At 37.6% G+C, this 20,398-nt stretch overlaps 3 protein-coding genes across 5 annotated transcripts; 2 read left to right on the top strand and 1 right to left on the bottom strand.

Moving 5' to 3' along the window:
• The first annotated feature begins 600 nt into the window (after window positions 1–600).
• On the top strand, window positions 601–5,439 carry LOC111229065 (complement factor H-related protein 1-like). Of its 3 annotated transcripts, none has more exons than XM_022755226.1 (10): window positions 601–668; window positions 2,052–2,152; window positions 2,242–2,433; window positions 2,938–3,114; window positions 3,282–3,473; window positions 3,694–3,747; window positions 3,837–3,998; window positions 4,095–4,268; window positions 5,063–5,088; window positions 5,186–5,439. In XM_022755226.1, the coding sequence occupies exons 1-10, from the start codon at window positions 637–639 to the stop codon at window positions 5,219–5,221; spliced, it is 1,146 nt and encodes a 381-aa protein (XP_022610947.1). In that variant the 5' UTR covers window positions 601–636; the 3' UTR covers window positions 5,222–5,439. The 3 variants fall into 3 exon arrangements, with proteins under 3 accessions (XP_022610947.1, XP_022610949.1, XP_022610948.1); XM_022755227.1 differs by lacking the exon at window positions 601–668 and adding an exon at window positions 1,454–1,482; XM_022755228.1 differs by lacking the exon at window positions 5,063–5,088.
• Window positions 5,440–7,463: 2,024 nt separating this feature from the next.
• On the top strand, window positions 7,464–11,970 carry LOC111229066 (complement factor H-like). The gene is made up of 9 exons (XM_022755229.1): window positions 7,464–7,573; window positions 7,665–7,853; window positions 9,233–9,412; window positions 9,546–9,737; window positions 10,259–10,315; window positions 10,406–10,567; window positions 10,664–10,837; window positions 11,593–11,618; window positions 11,717–11,970. Exons 1-9 carry the CDS (start codon window positions 7,516–7,518, stop codon window positions 11,750–11,752), a joined length of 1,074 nt encoding a protein of 357 aa, XP_022610950.1. The 5' UTR covers window positions 7,464–7,515; the 3' UTR covers window positions 11,753–11,970.
• Window positions 11,971–12,380: 410 nt separating this feature from the next.
• On the bottom strand, window positions 12,381–20,392 carry zbtb41 (zinc finger and BTB domain containing 41). The gene is made up of 11 exons (XM_022755384.1): window positions 20,286–20,392; window positions 18,266–19,510; window positions 17,256–17,463; window positions 15,926–15,995; window positions 15,525–15,672; window positions 15,104–15,233; window positions 14,840–14,935; window positions 14,607–14,713; window positions 14,323–14,428; window positions 14,085–14,173; window positions 12,381–13,683 (listed from the first exon to the last, which is right to left on the bottom strand). The coding sequence occupies exons 2-11, from the start codon at window positions 19,476–19,478 to the stop codon at window positions 13,049–13,051; spliced, it is 2,802 nt and encodes a 933-aa protein (XP_022611105.1). The 5' UTR covers window positions 19,479–19,510; window positions 20,286–20,392; the 3' UTR covers window positions 12,381–13,048.
• Window positions 20,393–20,398: the final 6 nt, after the last annotated feature.

The following is a 20,398-nucleotide window of genomic DNA, read 5'->3' on the forward strand; positions in this document are numbered from 1 at the left end:
ACTGTGAGCCAGCATGAACTGAAAGCCTACATGAAATTTATCCATCATTAATTTTAAAATTTACCCTACTGTGAAATGTACACATTGTCTCTGAAACCTGTGTTGTTTTAGGACTGAAAAAATATGGCAGATTACACGAAGATCCAGCACATGGTAATCAGAGTCAGAGAAAGAACTGAAATAAAAACTGTCAGACCCCAAGGTAAATATCCCATGAGCTCATGGTGCCATATGAGCTAAAATGGAACATGATGGTGCATCTCTTTTTGGTTTATAATTAAACCTTTAGAGAATTCCACCTCGGTTTCAAAAGTCTGTCCTTTGATGTGGCTGAGTTTTGATATTTCGTAATGCTGATCCCTGAACACAGCTGTCAGGAAAATCAATTTGAAATCTGGACTATGGACAGTTTCATAGATTTTTGTAGAAAACACTGAGAAATTTAGGATCAAATGAAGCACTGAAGGTATTTCTTAACTTAAATAAACAAATGTGGGAACTACAAAGCCAGAAGACTCACTAAAAAACATTTATCAAAACAGATAAAGCAGATAAAATTATATGTTAAGGCTCCAAAAATCTATGTGGATACCTCCATCTGTAAGAATCATTCCTCTATACCTGGTCTAAACGATAATGTTTTTTCCACTTGGAAACAAAGAGGTATTGTAAGTATTGTAGGTGACCTTTATATTAACCTGAACTTTGCGTCATTTGCAGTTACAAGCTGTTTGTAATATTCCTACGTCACGTTTTTTCAGATATCTACAAATTCGAGACTATGTCAGGAAACAAATGAATAATTTTGAAATTCTGGACAAAAAAATGCATTTACTCCTGTTTCTCTTTTAGGGGTTACCTTTTTCTATCAGATCCTACACAAGAAAACTCTATTAAACACAGCAGGACTTCAGCAGGCATGGGCGAATGAACTTAATTTAGAACTGAAATATGAGGTTTGGGATGAGTGTTTAAAGATCATACATGACTGTCCAGGCAATGTCTGCCATAGTCTCATCTCATTTAAAATATTACATAAATTTTATTACTCTAAAGAAAAGTTTCACTTATTTTTCTGATTTCTCACCTATTTGTAATCATTGTAAATCTGGGATTGGTAATCTGACATACTCTTTCTGGTCATGCAGTAAACATAACACCTATTGGAAAGCATTTTTCATTGTCTTTCAGAGGCATTTGGGAAACAGTGGGTGCTTTACTATCTGCCAATAAATATGAGAAAATGGCTGTCTTGTTTGGAATGGTAACTGCAAAGAAGTTAATTTTACAAATGTGGAAGCTGGACTCTGTACCCACATATGATTTGTGGCTGGGAGAAATGGCAAACACACTATATTTGGAGAGACTGAGATTTTACAATGAAGATGTGTGCTTGATAAGATTTGGGACCCTGCTCTGCAATATTTTCAGGCTAAGAATTAATGTGTGGAGTCCAATGTGAAGCACCATGCCTTTCAAAAGGTACTTTGTTGTTGCTTTTTTTTAATCATTACTAATGATATGAATTACTTTTTTTTATCATTATTAATCATTACCTTGCACGTAATTTATCTGACTGTGGCTACTGTTATCATGATTGATGTGCTGTCTGTTTGTTTGTGGGATTTTTTTTTCCTTCTCTGTTTTCTGTATGTTTGTTGAATATGCAGCAAAAAATTAACATATTTTGAAAAATAAATAAATAAATGTGAAATAACAAGAGCAGTGTTTTCTTGAAAATGATCGACTCTCCTCTTAGATATGTTCATGTTGCGGTGTGTACCAAAATGGGAAATAACAATTGAAAAACAAAGTAAAAATATGACAACAAATGATATAACAGCTGTACATAATACTGGTCTGTGTACTTTGTTCACATTTTTAAAGAACCTCATTTCAGCAAAATACTATTGCAAAATGTGACTGATCTGAGTACATTTCTGTTGACTTCCAAACAACAGCATAATGACAGTAATGCATCCTAATGTTTACTATTTCTCAACCTTTAAGCTCATTGGGGAAATGGCCTTAACAATTATTAACCGTTCCAGATCTGAACAAGGCTCTTCACCCTGCTTTATCATAGTGAACAAAATGAGCATGAGGTATCTTGGATTTGTTCTCCTGGTTTGGATGCATGGAGTGCTGCATGGTAAGAACAAATCAATTCTGTCACTTAGAAAAATCTCAGTTTGTTAAATATATGTTTAGGATGTACTTTTGTGTATCATTGTATTTCAGCACAAGATGCAGCTAAGTCTTGTAGCGCTCCCAAACTGGCTGGTGGTTATTTTGTCCCTGTTGAAAGAAATTATCCTCCTGGAGCTAAGATCACGTATGCCTGTGATGACAGACTTAAACCAGTAGTGGAGGATTGGTGGGCAACCAGCACATGTGAAAATGGCACATGGGTTCATGAACCACAATGTATCGGTAAGTGTTTCATAAATACTTCTACTGGAATAGGTTGGAGGTTATTTGTATATCCTGCCAAGGAATAATGTCAACAAATCATTCAATACATGCACTAAAAATGCAGTCAGAGTCAGTGAGATTTTTGGAAGCACATTATTTCAGCAATTAAATAGGAGAAGCATAAAACCGGCATTTCACATTTTGTGCACGCTAACGCCTCCTCTTTTTAAATGCAACTTCTTCAAATGCAACACCTTCCCCCAATCCCTACCGAAAGGCCTCAAGATGAATCACCAGTAAGAAATATAAAAAATAAAATAAATAAATAGATAAGAATTCTGTTACTGAAGGTTATGTTTATTTATGTATTTATTTTCATCTAATCTTTGCTTCTTCTCAACTTCTGAAGTAAGGTACATATTACTTCATATTTCCAAAGTATCTATATCAAACATTCATAAAAGTAATTTTGTAAGTCCAAAAATGTTGAATGAGACTGAAATTTTGTTTTTTTTTCCTCAGATGAACAAGACTGCATTTCACCAACAATCCCCAATGGACATAACAGTAAAAACTCAACTTGGTATAAGAACGAAAGCGTATTAAGGACAAAATGTAACAGCGGATATGAACACAAAGACCGAGTCACAACAGCCAAATGTGTAGATGGAAACTGGTTGTCTTTGCCCATCTGTCAGAGTAAGTCTGGCAGATATGTTACTTGAGAAATAAAAAAGGAAAAAAAAACAGTTCATAGGTTTCCATGTCTAAATCCTGAACCACGTTCATCATCTGCAACAACCAAGTAGTTATTCATAGGGGCAGCTTTTCCTGTTCCTCTTCATGATTTGTTTTCTTATTTACAGAAAGTACCACTGCATGCGGCCAGCCCCCTAAAGTCCCTCATGCCGTAATAATTCATCAGAGATACCAGGAGGTTTTTCCTGCAGATTCAGAAGTGCAGTATAAATGTGAAGATGGATACGCTACAGAGGAAGCATCCAGCAGCAAATCCATCTATTGTATAGCTGGGAACTGGGATGAAGTCCCAACATGCAGTAAGTGGACAATGTGCTGAGATATGCAGGGATGAAAATAACATTTATGAATTGGTATTAAAGTGGATATTATCAATATTTATATATTAGCAATGGATCACATGACATAAAAACATGATGGGAAAAATGATTAACCATTATGGAAGAAATGCACAAAAACAACAAGGTGGTATGATAACTAACCATAACTAATAACTGGTGTGTTCACTGTCTCTTATAGCATATTCTAGCAGGTCTGGATCAAATACAAAAGGGAGTCAAACTCAAATCCCAAGTAAATAACTTAATTTCTCCTTATACATTGTATAATGTACCAGTTAATATCTCAACCAACAAGAAACTTTTTTGTTTTTTCTATTTCAGTCAATAACTGTGGAAGACACCCTACCATAGAAAATGGTGACGTTGTGGAAATTGCTGACATGTTTTTGAGATTCCGCTGCAATAGTTTTTACAGACGAGTGGGTCCAGAGAAAGTGACGTGCGATACAGATCGCACATGGTCAGATGAACCCATGTGTGAAGGTATAAACAAGTCAACCCTACTAACTTTTATTTCAATGGACTGCCCATGAGGTTGGTTCACGAAAAAGTTAACAAAGTGTTGTTCCTTGTGTGCAGCTGCCTACTGTTCTTTGGACACTTCTGAATATCCTGACTTAATACCTGATGGAGTTAAATTTATAAAAGATGGTGACAGAGTGGAATTGAAATGTGTGAAAAAACACTGGCGCTGGGTGACAGATCATTACTCTTTGGTCCAGTGCATTAATGGAAAAGTTAAGTTAACAAAATGTAAGTATCACTTTAAGCTCTTTACATTAATATGCCATTGACAGAAATACAGTAGTATCATGATGAACCGCGAGGAAAGTGACAAGGTTTAAATATTAGTGTGATCCTTACAGGCTAATAAAGGATTTGTTCCCAGGCTCAGCTCTGGTGTACGATTAACCTTAGCCTTAAAGGAATTGTTTTGACATTTTGGGAAATACACTTATTCACTTTCTTTCCAAGTGTTAGATGAGATGATTGACACTATTTTCATGTCTGTACTCTAATATGTAGCTTGAACCAGCAGCTAAGTAGCGTAGCTTAGCACAAACACTTTCAACAGGAGGAAACAGCACCTGGGTTTGTCCAAAGGTTTATAAAATCTTCCTCCCTGAACCTCTAAAGCTCTCAATGATCACTTCAATATATTTGTTTGATCCGTACAACAAACAAAGTGTAAAAACAACAACTTGTAGTTATACAGGGATTTATGTGCTGGACTATATTTGGCTGAGATTCTCTGCTGGTTGCCAGGCAACCTCAAGGTGATGACCAGAGAGCTGAAGTCATGACATCATACCTGGGCTAGCGTCTGTTCCCCTATAGCTTCTGTATCTAAATGCTATCTCTCATTTAGCATTTCTTCCATCATTTTCTCTGAAGTGAAGTGTGTTTCTGGGGTTATTATTATTATTATTATTATTATTATTATTATTATTATTATTATTATTATTATTATTATTAGTATTAGTATTATTATTATTATTAGTATTATTATTATATTCATGGCTGTACTTCTATATGATTATTTTTAGGTTGTGGCTATTTCGAAAGAAATACGGTGAGTGTTATTCCTTGCATTTATGATTATGTATTTATAGTATTTGGTTTTTTTTTATTATTAGTGTTTATATAACTATTTATTGTCTTGTGACCAGAACACTTGCTGGGGCCCTATGACCGAGTCGTCTTAGGATTTGATCACCACTGACTGAAAACGACTGCCAGCCTGGAAACTTAGTTATGGTGATGTCACACAATGTGTTGAGTTTTTCAGAAACTGTTTCAGGCTTCTCATTTTGATATATGAATCCCTGCATAATGTAGTAGTACATTTTTGTCTGTATGCTCAAAGCCACAAAAATGACTGGCGGATGGCCTGAATAAAATCTCAACACTAATCTGTATAGAATTGTGTTTCTAGAGTTTTTTGTGTCATCAAAAAAACAAAACAAAACAAAAACCCTGCTTATCCTGTTCAGGATCACAAGTGGCAGGTGGCTTTCCCAGGTGGACCACATCCTGGACAGGCTATCACTTTGTCACAAGACTAATGACTCACACAGATTGATTAATTAATTAATTAGTGGTGAATTCTGTGATTGCTGTGACACAATTAAAATCCACCCACAACACTACCCCTGGATGCAACCGATACTTTATTGTACTTGATTTCTTGCCATTCAGTTTTACTGTTTCCGTTTGTTTATCCCCTCCTTAGTTACTAAAAATAAGTAATTTCACAATTAATCACATTTCATAGGATTATATGTCTGTATTCAAATTAAGTTTCTTGCATATGTACATGACTACATCAACTTCTAATATCTAATCATTGTGCTCATTTATGCTAAATGGGTTAAAAAATAATCACCTCTCTATGTTTATTTTGCATTGCACAGTTACAAACCTAAAGATTTTGAGTATAAATCAGGTAACTGTGTGAATCATTGTGGTTCCACAAAAACATGTGCCATTGCACATGTAAAATGTGATGACTGCTGAGCTTTGAAGATGTGAATTCAGCTGTAAATGAGACATAACTTCATTTTGGCAGTGTATATTTACATTTTATTGCTTAAATATCCTCCCCAGGCATGTTTTCATATACTCTGCTTTGAATGATAACTTGTGTCAACAAATTTAGTGGCAGATATAAGTAATGCATTCATGTTGTAAATGAGATTCTGACTGTGAATATTTCAGGTTTAATGTATGTAAAATTCTATAAACCTTCAGTGACTTGACCAAAGATAGGTATTTGCTCTGACCAGCGTTGCTCTTACATTGTGCTAAGTTGTCATTTAATAGATCATTGGATTTAAACATGCTGCCAACATGCATGTTAATTACTTGGTGTCTTTTGTTTGATACCATACAATGTCTCCATGTTGAAACAGGTGTAAGTATTTGCATTGTTAAAGTCAAGTTTGATTTGTGAGGCATTGTAGGTGACTGTCATTCAGTGACCAATGGTCAGAAATATTGTTGTTTTTAGACATTGTGCTCATCCAGAAGTGATGAAGACAGACTCAGCTGGATAAATAATTAAACTAGGGGAGGCATAAAACTGACCTGAGATCACAGCAATCCGGGAAATCATTTTGAAATTTGAACTCTAAATAATAATCAATCAATAATATTTTGTTGACTGTTGCAGAGCAAATGACCCTCAGATAGTCTGGTAGCTCTTCTCCAGGGACAAATTAATCATTATCATAGACCTTTCCCAAACAAATTTACAAATGTGGAATTAATACAATAAACATAAAAACTGTGTCAGTCTTTGAAATATGAATAAATTTATGTTATGCAAGGTCAGGAAGCAATGCTGAACACAAAACTGACGTTTGTTAGCAAATTCATTTAAAAGAGATTCTTTTGCAAAAGTGACTGATCTGAATGTGGAGCCTTCCAAACGCTGTCTTTCTTATCGTAACAATCATTTAGATTTCTAAACAAATTTCACTAAAACTGCTTGTGTGAAGCCTATGTTCTTATTGTAACGCTGGTGACTCTTACGCTTGTTAACTATAAACTAAGTTCTTACTGAATCCATCTACATTTGGGTCGTGGGTAGATCGATGACTCAGTGACAGCTTTCTTCTGGCTAACTTCATCCACTTTAATGTCCGCTCCCACAGAAGGACAACTGAATACCACCAACTGTCATACACCACATCACTGCCTCACATCATATCAAAATAAATCTTAACAGAAATAAATCTCATCTTACACTATGTTTTGTATGCATTAAGAAAATGAAAAAGTACTACAACTTAGAGTGTATGCATGTTTTTTCTCCTTTTCTGTGTTTATATTCGATCTGTAGCCCTTCTTGCTTTGGCCCTACACCAGCAACATGATGCTTGAGTGTTTACTCTAAAAACTCTTGGGTGGGGGTTCCTGTCAATATTAACTAACTGCTGCTGATCTGGACTATAGTCTTAGCTCTGCTTTGTTTTGAGATCATTTGAATCCTGACAAAATGTGCATCAGATATTTTGGATTTCTTCTCCTGATTTGGTTTCCTGACGCGCTTCATGGTGAGAAGATCGAATACTTTCACATACGATCAATGAAGTTTGTAAAAAACACATTTATTCTAGAGTAATCTTGCATATTGTTGTGTTTCAGCACAAAATCCATCACAGTCCTGTAGTGCTCCCAGACTGGACGATGGTTTCTCTTCCCCAAAAGTGGCTTACTCTCATGGAACAATGCTGAACTATACCTGCAATGACGGACTTAAACCAGTAGTGAAGGTTTGGTGGGCCACAACCACATGTGAAAATGGCAAATGGTCTCATCAGCCACAATGTATAGGTAAGTGTTCCCTAAATACATCTAATGTTCTCTTTTTTTGCCATGCTGCATGGCTCTGCAGTTGGCACCGTTAGCATGTTGGTCCACGGGTCCACAACTTTGCGCCACACTGAAATATCTCAACAGCTATTGTTTGTACTGACACAAAATGATGTTCAGACATTCATGTCCCCTTCAGAATGAATTGTAATAACTTTGGTGATCCCTGACTTCACATCTAGAGCTACATCAGGCCAAAACTTTAACTTTTAGGACAATAATTTGCTTTATAATCAGCTGTACTTTGTGTTTAGTGCTAACTAGCAAATGTTAGCATGCAAGTGGTGAACTAACAAGCTAAGATGGTGAACATGGTAAACATTATACATTATACCTGCTTCACATCAGCATATTAGCATTGCCATTGTGAACACATTAGCATGGGGACCTTAGCATTTAGCTAACCGCATCTAAACACCCTACAACCCTGAACAACATGGTTGTAGACTTTTAGATTTTTGTTTTCATTATGCTACAGAGCTGCTTCTTGATTTTTCATGTCAACATAGTTGTGAAACTTTTGAAAGAGTAATGTCACCTAATATTTAATTATATGAGTCTGTAAAGTAAAAAATTATTTAGGCCTAAAAATGATCAGCAAAAGCCAATATCCCACAATCTAGCCGTTACAAGGAATATAACAGCTGGTAAATGCATAAACACTACAGTGACAAACTATAGCACACAGTAATCTATATGTTAGCACATGTAAGGAAATGTGCATTTGGGAACATTTAGTATCCCTCCATGATTAGTGTTTTAACAGATAATACATGGTTTATAACACATTGTGACATACAGTAAGGAACTAAAATGTGTAGCTACAATATGTAACGAAAGTAAAAAGGCAGGTAAAATAAAAGACGACAGCAGCTTAAGACACATTTCAGAAATTGATCAAGAGTAGAAGAGGCATAAGAATGGCAGCAAACATTTCTGACTGAAGATACAGCCAAAAAGTGTCTTAATATTAACTCAGATTTCGACTGTTAGATTGTCTATAAGCTTGTTGGTGATACCAGCATATCCACTATACTTTGAGTGTTGATTAAGGTGCATGAACTTGTTTTGCTTCAACTCCAACAAAAGCTTTTTAAACTTTATAACATTGAGACAATTTTCAAACATAAAATGTCTTCCAGGAGCAAACATCTGTAGTTTTATTAACCTTCAAAGAAGAAGACATTTGAGATCATTTATTAAACCATGTGTGATAGGATTTATGGTAACATTGGGAGTTTAGGAAGTATCCCATTCTTTGTCATTAAATAATAAAGGATGTCATTAAAAGTATGAAAATGTTGCCAAACTATGGTCTTGTTCTTTCTTTTATTTCTCAGATATAAATGCCTGCATTCCTCCAACTATCCCCAATGGATATTACCGTGAAAACTCAAATGGTTGGTATGAGGAAGGCCACATAATACGGATAAGATGTGAACAAGGATATGAACACAGACACCAGATTGCTACAACCAGATGTATAAGTGGAGAATGGTCGTCTTTGCCCATTTGTGAGAGTAAGTCTGTCTATTGTTTACTGTTTGTTTGTAGAAAAATCACAATAGTAGGAATAATACCAATTTAAATGCTTTGGGGTCATCTCTGGTCACATGAGCATTTTTAATTATTGATTACTTTTCTTATTTACAGAAAGTATCACTGCATGCGGCCGGCCCCCTAAAGTCCCTCATGCTGTAATAATTCATCAGAGATACCAGGAGGTTTTTCCTGCAGATTCAGAAGTGCAGTATAAATGTGAAGATGGATACGCTACAGAGGAAGCATCCAGCAGCAAATCCATCTTTTGCATAGCTGGGAACTGGACTGAAGGTCCTATGTGCAGTAAGTGTAGTATGTGCTGAGATATGCAGGGATGAAAATACATTTTATGAATTGCTCTTGAAGTGGATGTTATAAATATTTATATTAGTAACAGGTCGCATGGGAAAACAAATTCAAAGTAGTCTAATAAATTAACATTTTATGAGATACGGTCACAAGGTTAATTCTTTCTTTTATTTTTAAAGCTGATGTAATCACCATTTCTACATAAATGATTTGTGAAAGGTATCATTCATAGTGAGAACCCCATAAAGAATTATAACCTGACAGTATTACTCACTAAAATACTCACTAGACTTTGAGGTTTCATATTTGATATGAATGAAGACCATAATATTTTAAATGTTAATGTCACTCACAGAATTAAATTTCCTCTACCAAGAAAGAACATGCAACTTTCAAATTTTACAAAGAATCATGGGAAAAAAGTTGAGACATTCTGGAAGAAATGCATAAAAACAACATGGCGGTATGATATCTACCTCATAACTAATAACTGGTGTGTTCACTGTCTCTTGTAGGACCTTCTACCATCTCTGGATCAAATGGGAGCGAGATTCAAACTCAAATCACAACAAGTAAATAATTACATTAATTTCTCCTTTTACGTTACATGTTCCAGTTGATATCTCAACCCACCAGAAACCTTTTTGTTTTTTCTATTTCAGTCAATAACTGTGGAAGACACCCTACCATAGAAAATGGTGACGTTGTGGAAATTGCTGACATGTTTTTGAGATTCCGCTGCAATAGTTTTTACAGACGAGTGGGTCCAGAGAAAGTGATGTGTTTTACAGATGGCACATGGTCAGATGAACCCATGTGTGAAGGTATAAACAAGTCAACCCTACTAACTTTTATTTCAATGGACTGCCCATGAGGTTGGTTCAGGAAAAAGTTAACAAAGTGTTGTTCCTTGTGTGCAGCTGCCTACTGTTCTTTGGACACTTCTGAATATCCTGACTTAATACCTGATGGAGTTAAATTTATAAAAGATGGTGACAGAGTGGAATTGAAATGTGTGAAAAAACACTGGCGCTGGGTGACAGAGCATTACTCTTTGGTCCAGTGCATTAATGGAACAGTTGAGTTAACAAAATGTAAGTATCACTTTAAGCTCATTACATTAATATGCCATTGACAGAAATACAGCAGTATCATGATGAACCGCGAGGAAAGTGACAAGGTTTAAATATTAGTGTGATCCTTACAGGCTAATAAAGGATTTGTTCCCAGGCTCAGCTCTGGTGTACGATTAACCTTAGCCTTAAAGGAATTGTTTTGACATTTTGGGAAATACACTTATTCACTTTCTTTCCAAGTGTTAGATGAGATGATTGACACTATTTTCATGTCTGTACTCTAATATGTAGCTTGAACCAGCAGCTAAGTAGCGTAGCTTAGCACAAACACTTTCAACAGGAGGAAACAGCACCTGGGTTTGTCCAAAGGTTTATAAAATCTTCCTCCCTGAACCTCTAAAGCTCTCAATGATCACTTCAATATATTTGTTTGATCCGTACAACAAACAAAGTGTAAAAACAACAACTTGTAGTTATACAGGGATTTATGTGCTGGACTATATTTGGCTGAGATTCTCTGCTGGTTGCCAGGCAACCTCAAGGTGATGACCAGAGAGCTGAAGTCATGACATCATACCTGGGCTAGCGTCTGTTCCCCTATAGCTTCTGTATCTAAATGCTATCTCTCATTTAGCATTTCTTCCATCATTTTCTCTGAAGTGAAGTGTGTTTCTGGGGTTATTATTATTATTATTATTATTATTATTATTATTATTATTATTATTATTATTATTATTATATTCATGGCTGTGTTTCTATATGATTATTTTTAGGTTGTGGCTATTTCGAAAGAAATACGGTGAGTGTTATTCCTTGCATTTATGATTATGTATTTATAGTATACTGTTTTTTTTTTATTATTAGTGTTTATATAACTATTTATTGTCTTGTGACCAGAACAATTGCATTGGCTCTATCACCAAGTTGTCTTAGGATTTGATCACCACTGACTGAAAACGACTGCCAGCCTGGAAACTTAGTTATGGTGATGTCACACAATGTGTTGAGTTTTTCAGAAACTGTTTCAGGCTTCTCATTTTGATATATGAATCCCTGCATAATGTAGTAGTACATTTTTGTCTGTATGCTCAAAGCCACAAAAATGACTGGCGGATGGCCTGAATAAAATCTCAACACTAATCTGTATAGAATTGTGTTTCTAGAGTTTTTTGTGTCATCAAAAAAATCATCGCCCAAAAGCAATCCAATCATCAATCTATTATCCATACTCACTTAACCTGTTCCAAGTCACAACTGGCTGACAGGTCACCACTCTGTCACACAGCTATGGACATGCACATATTAACTCAGTTCTGGTTTTATTGGGCATTGCACAAAATCTGGGAAGACTATTACCATTGTTTCTTTTCATCTGATTATTCTTTGTCTTCTTACTTTTCTCAGCAAAGTGTTTGTGCAGCAAAGTCTGTCAGAGCAAAATTCACCAAAACTGGCAGGTGGCTTGCAAATTCCTGATACTTCCTGACCTCAGGGTGGCCCTACTTTTTAAAAATTTGTTAAGTTTTCAGAATTATCTGAAAAACGACTTGGCTTAGTTTCAAAATTATTTAATTGTTTTAATCTCTTATTTCATCTGCATCTGGAGTTCTGTTCTAAAAGGTCAAATTTAGCTTTTTTTCCACAATCTGCTTTAATACCGATTATTGACAATTACAGCAATAGTTACACACATTTTATATGATTAAACATTTGTATTTAAAATAACATTCTTGCACACATACATAAGTACTTAGACTTCTAATACTTAATAGTTGTGCTCATATTTATTCTGCATGAGTTAAAAATGTTTCTCTTCATTTTGAATCTAATAGGTACAAAATTCTGTGACACTTAAAAACCCTGCTAACACTGAAGCTCAAGTTGTTGTGCAGAAAAGGGACCTGTTTATGAAAAAGAAAAATTGCCAAAGTAACTTTGTATCATCATCTAACATGTAACAAAATGTTCCCAGTTTTTCAGAGTTAAGGTGATACTTTTCATTGTTTTGCTATTTCGCTAATTTCCAGTGAGATCAGCCTGAACATCAGAGGTTTTCCTGTGACAAAATGAATCAAGTGCAGTTGTGTCGTGTTTGTCTTCAATTTAATAATTTACATGGAGGTCAAATATTGCCCTCTGTCTTAAAATGTTTATATATTTTAGTGGTGTATATTGTAGCATCTGTTCTTCTGACTGAAATGACTGGGTAGGTTTCAGGGCTGAGAAGCATCAGTGTGTGTGATCAGAGTTGGAGATGTTCTGCACAGCAGAAGCTGAATCCAGTCCCAGCAGCGAGCCCAGGTAGGACTGCTCTCGAGGGTCTAGCATCTGGTCTGGCCTCACAGGGTGGACGATGTTGGTGGCCTGGGGGGTGAGGGTGTACTTCTCTAAGAATGCCAGATCTGTGGCGGCCTGGTAGCCAGAGTTCTGCTGCTGTCCTTGAGCCTGCATGCTCACAACACTGTGACTTTGGGAGGACAGAGACGAGGCTCCATGAGCACTCAGGTCGCCTTGCGCTCCTCCTGCCATCTGGACAGGAACTAAAGTTACTGGCACGCAGACATTCATAGTTGGAGGGGTGTTTTGGAGGGTTGACTTAGGTTCAGCACGATATGCCTTTGAGGTTTCCTCAAAAGGAATGGAGACTATTTTGTCCTCGCTGAGCGTGCTGAGGGGCTGCTCAGTAAACCGGGTGCTGTGCACATGGTCAACATGGTACTTGAGCTTGTCTTTTCTTTTAAAGGTGGCACTGCAATGGGGACAGTTAAAAGGACGAGCGTCTGAGTGAATCACCATGTGCTTTGTCAAGGTCTTCTTGATCCGAAATGTCTGGTGGCATTCAGGACATCTGTGGGGTTTCTCACCTGTCACAGCAACACAAGTGGAAATCTGAGAATCATCAATCAAATATACAACCCGCATGATCAAAATATGTTTCTATTGTACTCTCTCTTTTAAGAATAATTGATCATTTTGATGAGCCCCACCCCAGTACAGCGATCGTCCATAGATAGTTTAGCGAGAGTTACAATAGCAGCTCCTGTCCTGGAAGATGTACGCCCATAATTTCAAACTTTATAATGAATTTCGAGCGGGAAATCTGCTACAGTTATCATCACAAACTGAAAATATGTGCCGTGCTAGAACAGATAGCATAGCAACAGGAAGTAACTAAGGGGGCGGGGCTTATGAACAGTCAACTGAGAAAGTTGCCTCCTCTAGCAGCGAACTGCCGCTCTTGACTTCTTTGGGGGTTTTTTTTTACCTGAGTGAGTCCTGAAGTGCATTTCTAGACTGGACTTTCCTTTAAATTCCTTCTTGCAAACCTCACACTGATGCACAGCAGTTTTATACCTGTGAAAAAAAAAAATCCTCATTAACAGAGACAGAAACCAACAGCATTTGCCAAACTTTGAAAGGCACACTAACACTAATAATACCATTTTTTACAACGTTACCAAAAAGAGATTAAGTGTGACTGTGATATATATATGATAACATACTTCTGCCGGACTTTCTCTCCCAAATGAACACTTTTGTAGTGGACAGTCAGATGATCATGGCGCCTGAAGCATTTGCCACATTCCTCACACTGGTGTGCCTTCTCACCTGTAATAAATGTGGGTTAAGTTAAAGTAAATTCTTACTGGAAAGATTAACAGAATATCCCACTGTACTGTATTGTAATATGAAATGAAATTTAAACTGTGTGAAGAAGACAAAGTAGACCCTATCACAAAAGGAGATGCCCAAGAAAGACATACGAGATCCCACTGCTGTACCATACCAGAGTGTATTTTCTGATGTTTGGTCAGGTGATCATGGCGTATAAAGGTTTTCCCACATTCATCACACTCATAGCGCTTGTCATCGTGGTGGACTCTGAGGTGAAGCCTGTCCATGGAACAGTTTGGTCATTATAGGCAACTTCATCAATGACACAAGCCAAACAAATTGAGAGCTTGAAACATTTTACAACCCCCAACATCAAACATCTTCTTCAAATCTCACTGGAATCACCTGTAGGAGCTGCCGTGACGGAAACTTTGGCCACAGATACTACAGAGGTGAGGCTTTTCCCCACTGTGGATCCTCAAGTGCTCCCGCAAGGTCGTCCTATGAGGAAAAATCATCATCAAACATGTTTTTTTGCAGCTCTGCATGTCAAAATAAGGGTTTAGGTTTTAATAATACATAATATACACACTGCCACCGTCCAAAATATCTCGGTGCTCTTCCATATAGGAAAGTGTTTAATGACAGTTTAGGGACAGAGAGACGTACCTTTCCCTTACGGATTTGCCACAAACAAAGCAGGTCCACTTCCTTTTGCCTCCATGAGTACACTCGATGTGTCTCTTTCTGTTACCTGAGTCATTAAACTGTCGGCCACAGATCTCGCAGGGAAAAGGGCCTGAGAATGAGACAGGATGTAAACTCTTTTGTCAAATGCATAGATTGCTATAGTAATATAGTTGATGACTAATGTTAATGTATTAGCAGCTGTCATACAGCAGTGAAATCATTTTAAGGTTGTATTAACAGGTTTGCCATTTAGTAGCCTATAGGTTGGAAAGATGCAATAACATCTTTCTGAATTCTCTCTTTTAATATTTAATTGTTAGAAAGTGCTTCCATTAGTAAAAGAAAATGTTTATCTATAATTCTAAGAGTTTAAAATTCTTTTTCATGGTACATTTCTTACCTAAGTGGTACTTTTCTTGATGCTTCAGCCTGGCAAACCGTGACTTGAAGTATTCATCACAGAAGGAGCATTTAAAAGGCCGGTCTTGGGTGTGCAGGATCATGTGCTCTTGCAGATGAGGCCTACGGTTGAAGGTCTTCAGGCAAATCTGGTTCATAAAGTCAAAGGTTACAGATCTCTGTTAAATTCTTTCTTTACATTAACTGTAATATATATATTAATTACTACTATTACAAATTAATTCATCCATCATTGTACTTCATAGTTCAAATAGAACAAATAGTTCTAGCTAAATTGGTGTGATCATGTTGTAAAACAAAAACCTGTGGCCTGTACTTATGATCAACCTGCATCATCAGGAAAAATATGAAGAATATTCCAAAACTGAAGCCAATTCTTACAGCACATTTCCAGCCTTCACTCTTCCTCTTCCTCTTGGTGAGAAACTCTTGGATGTGGTCTGGATGAAACCTGGCAGGATAGTCAAGAAGATCATACAACATGACTGTAGCAGATTAAGTCATCATGGAGATCCAGAAAATAATAAGTGCTATACAAATTGATTTATTTCTTATAACTTAACTAGAACTTGGAAAATAATTTTCAGTTAGTATGAACACATAAAGTATTTTTCCAAACTTCATCACCATAGTATCTGCTGACACTTTCATCATTATACATCTATACTACACACAATAATACACACATGTTTAAGGTGTAACACTGTCGATTTTTAGCCAGAGTAGCTCTAGAAATGGCAACGTCAGTCAGTCGACCACTTTAGCCCAGCATGAAAAGCCTTTGCAAATGTGATGCCAAGAGATGATACCTGCTGACTTTTCCTCTAGCACCACCATGAGGATGACCTTTTTGTTTTTTTATGAAATGCCTCAACAACTTTTGGATGGATTGTAATCATTTTTTTGATCCTTTAACTTTCCATCTAGCACCATTATCAGGTCAAAACTTTGGTTTATGACCAAATATGTGCAAAATGAATGGCATTCTTATCAGCTTCACCTGTGGCTAATTTACTTTGTTGTTAATGTTAGCATGCTAACACAGTTCACAAAGATTGTACATGTTAAACCTGCAAAAAAATCAGCATGTTTACATTATCACTGACTTGTTAGCATTTAGCTTAAAGCGTCGCTGTGTCCAAGTACAGGCTCGCAGAGCCACAACATGGCTGCAGACTCTTGTGTATGACTGTGATTATCAGAACATGAAAAACAATCTATTAAAAAAGGATAAAAACCTGATATTTTCAAAATAATTCAGAGTGAACTGAGTGAGTTTTGAGGAAATACTGAATATAGAGTACAACTAGGGAAGGTGTTTGCTGTGGCTGTTGGCAAAGACAATAATATCATAAAAAGTTTTTTTACTTCAAGCAAGTTTTTTTACTTTCTTGGCTCTGCCAGCAATGTATTTTGTCAAGGCAACTAAAATAGCATGACAACTACTAAGACTGGCTTTTGCCAGACAGGTTGTGTGAAAACCAGATGTTTGCAACAATGACTGTCATCAACAAAGGTATTAGAGTTATCTAACCAAGACAATAATGTTACCTAACACCAAATTGTAATAAACCAGTGGAAGCTGGTTAAAACACAAACACCTAACAGTTAACCTTTGCTGAATTTAGTTCAGATGACTAACACACAAAGTAGAATGAAAGGAAAGGTAGACTGAAGGTAGACTGGATGTTTTGATACAGCTGTCTCTAACCTCCTGACATGCTTGGCCAGGGTTTTCTTGCTGGCATGGAGTTTGTTGCAGAAGGGGCATTTGTGCTCCTTCTTCTGGAAGGGAGCGTCGCTGGCATGCTTCTTCTTGTGCGCAGTCAGGTTAGACTTGGTGGAGTAGCACTGCAGACAGATGTCACACTGGAATGGTTTCTCTCCTGTGTGCACTCTGGTGTGACTCTCATACTTCCCTGAGCAATGCAAGAAAGGTTAATATATTGTATCAGTAACACATTTGAAACATTTGTATAATCACTCAATAAACATGGCAGTAAATATGACTACTAAATTATACATTGAGTGCCCATCAGGTTGAAGGAAACCTACTGTGTTTCTACATAAGACGAAACAGGAAGAGAATCTCTCGTCTACTCAACACAAACACAACCAAAGCTTTTAAAGAGACTTTCTAGCAGTGGCAACAGGTGACAGACAAAAAGGAAATTTGCTGTTTAAATGATTGGCTCTCATTCTTGTTCTTACTTTTTAAACCAGAGAAAAGGGAGAATGGGTAGAATACTAACCAGCAACAATTCGGATAATTATTTGTCATTAATCAAACAAAATTTCCAAACATTTGCTGGGTTTTTTTCTATGATATACTTGTCTGTACTGAACATCTTTGGAATTTGGACTAATTTCTGACATTTTAAAGAGCAACTTAATTACACTTAATTCACTCACTTAATTAAAAAATGTGATTTATCCATAATGAAAAATAATTGTAAGTTGCAGTCCCACACCCCAACCATGTAAAATTGAATTTATAATTCTATCAATACTAATAGTGAGTAAAACTAGATGCTCAATAGAGCCGATTGTTGTGTTTCATATCTGTGTGGAAAGGTAAGAAACTAAAAAAATTAAACAAAAAGCGCTGGCCACGGTTCTCAGTAATACAGCTACCCCTCTACAATAGCCACCACTACTAATGCTTCTACTGCAAGAGGTAACATTAATGATAACACTAATACTCTACTCTATGGTTCCCACCTGCACGGTCAAAGGTCTTGTCACATTTGGGACACTTGAGAGTCTTCTTGTTGGAGGTTTGGATGATGACTGGAGCCAGACCCTCGGGGTACACTGGACTCTGGCTGGAGCCTCCTGCTGCCGGCACATGCACTTCCACCTCTCGAACAGCCTGGAGCTCTGTCCTTTCTCCTTCTGCACTCTTGTCAGCTGTATAGACTTCAGCAATTTTCTTTTCAGCAGCCACATCCTCATTCATGTCTCTTCCCTCTCCCTCTTCATCCTCCTCATCCACTACATCATCCCCCTGAGCTGGTTTAGATGTCTTGTTTGTGTCCAGTTTGGATGTTTGGTTTTCCAAAACCACCTCTCCTGCTTCTTCTACTCCGTCTTCATCCTGCTCTCTGGGTGATACAGTCCTTTCCTCAGGAGTGTTGACAAAGTACTCTACATCATCTCTCTTATACTTAGTGGGTATTCTCCTCCTACGAGCCGACCTCCTCTGACCTGCCGCCCTCTCTTTCTCAGTTGAGATTTCCTGCTGTACATCAATGTGACTCTCAGCCAAGTGGTTCTGCACAGAGTTTTCCGACCTAAAATGGCGACTGCACAGGGTGCTCTGCTCAAATGGGCTCTGGATGTCTGTGTCACATGCTGGCGAGTCACTGGAGGTCGTTTCTACCTCAGGGGACTCTCTTATCTCAGCCTGGGCCTGGATCACACTTACAGGGTGGACGTCTCCTTCTTCACACAGCATCTTTAGTATATCCATCATGTCCAGGAATCGGGCCGCTTCAGTTAGAGCCGGTAGGTCTGTCTCTGCGACAACGCACTCAGAAGTGTACAAAAAGCCAAGCAGGTGTTGGAAAACCGAGTCCTCCACATGGTCCAGGGTCACATGAGTGGTAGCTGGGTTCTTGGACAGCTCAGCGTGGAAGTAGCTGCTCCCATGGGCCAACACCACTTTGTGGGCACTGTAGAGCTTCCCACCCACAGACACAGACACGTCGCAGAACTTCTGCCGGGTCCGGTCCTCATTCAAAAACTTGAGGAGGTTGTGACTGTGCTGCAACATTGTCAGGTGCCTGATTTGTGAGTCTGATTCTGGGACAGTTTCAGAGTTTGGTGGAGCACTGGAGCTTTGCACCGTGCCTGGCTCTGTAACACATTCACTGCTGGCACTGACCAGCCTGCTGCGTTTGGGACGCAGAGGAGTACTAGGCTTTTTCTTCATTGGTGTGTCTGATGGGCCACCATGAATCACTCCTGAAAACCAGAGTAATAGAAACAGCGTTGAGATTGAACATACATAGGTGTTCACCTCTTGATTACTGTGTTTTGATTAAAATTTGATAGGATTAACCAAGAGGCTAGACAAATGTTTTAGGATTAGAGCTGAATTATATGCACAATAATCATATTGCGATTATTTTGACGGGTAAAAATTGTAACGATGTGATGTTTGCAGCCTTAGGACGGGATATCTCTGTAGCAACACAATGCTTTATTTATAATAGTATGTTGTGACAAATTCTGCCTTTATCAAACATCTGCAGCTTATGTGATTTGAATATTGCACTTGGCCACATTGTAATTTCGCTAATCAGCCCTACTTCGCATGTAAATGTACAAGACTTTAACTACACAATGAGAGGATTGACAGCTGACACCGGTAGGACATTGGTGAAAAGTTACCACAAATGTGAAAACTGTGCATGAAAAGATGAACAGTAACGACTTATTGCTAACGTTTCTCCCATGTATTAACACGGGGCAGAAAGAATGAGCATTAACACTGCACTCAATAGACAACATAGGCCTAACAGACGACATGAAATTAAGCTAGCAACAGTGTAGATATCCTGAATTATTGACGATGGAGACGCTGCATTTGCAGATTCGCTCCCCACCTCATGGACCCCTCACATTATGACGACTCCGACGAGCGGACCCCCTCCGGGGAGAGTGTTGACAAACGACCCTTAGTGCTTCCCCGGGAATTAACGATGATATCGGGATGTCTTTTTTAAAGAAATCTTACCTGAAAGATACAGGCCTCGTTTACAAAGTACTGTACACTCCAGCTAACATAAGTGAAGTGGAAAATAAACAGAGGAATAATAATTTCCTGAATATCTGTAACGCCCAACCTCG

Source organism: Seriola dumerili, unplaced genomic scaffold, assembly GCF_002260705.1.
Source record: "Seriola dumerili isolate Sdu_G_001 unplaced genomic scaffold, Sdu_1.0 BDQW01000226.1, whole genome shotgun sequence".
Lineage (NCBI taxonomy): Eukaryota > Metazoa > Chordata > Actinopteri > Carangiformes > Carangidae > Seriola > Seriola dumerili.

What these genes read in the sequence shown, in the direction of transcription:
- LOC111229065 (XM_022755226.1), top strand. Translation starts at nt 637, where the DNA reads ATGTTTTTTCCACTTGGAAACAAAGAGGTATT. An exon ending in GATGCATGGAGTGCTGCATG is followed by an intron (nt 2,153 to 2,241) that starts GTAAGAACAAAT and finishes ATTGTATTTCAG; the next exon opens with CACAAGATGCAGCTAAGTCT. An exon ending in AGATGAACCCATGTGTGAAG is followed by an intron (nt 3,999 to 4,094) that starts GTATAAACAAGT and finishes CCTTGTGTGCAG; the next exon opens with CTGCCTACTGTTCTTTGGAC.
- LOC111229066 (XM_022755229.1), top strand. Translation starts at nt 7,516, where the DNA reads ATGTGCATCAGATATTTTGGATTTCTTCTCCTGATTTGGTTTCCTGAC. An exon ending in TCATCAGCCACAATGTATAG is followed by an intron (nt 7,854 to 9,232) that starts GTAAGTGTTCCC and finishes TTTATTTCTCAG; the next exon opens with ATATAAATGCCTGCATTCCT. An exon ending in TCAAACTCAAATCACAACAA is followed by an intron (nt 10,316 to 10,405) that starts GTAAATAATTAC and finishes TTTCTATTTCAG; the next exon opens with TCAATAACTGTGGAAGACAC.
- zbtb41 (XM_022755384.1), bottom strand. Translation starts at nt 19,478, where the DNA reads ATGAAGAAAAAGCCTAGTACTCCTCTGCGTCCCAAACGCAGCAGGCTG. An exon ending in CAAGACCTTTGACCGTGCAG is followed by an intron (nt 17,464 to 18,265) that starts GTGGGAACCATA and finishes TGCATTGCTCAG; the next exon opens with GGAAGTATGAGAGTCACACC. An exon ending in CTGGCCAAGCATGTCAGGAG is followed by an intron (nt 15,996 to 17,255) that starts GTTAGAGACAGC and finishes CTATCCTGCCAG; the next exon opens with GTTTCATCCAGACCACATCC.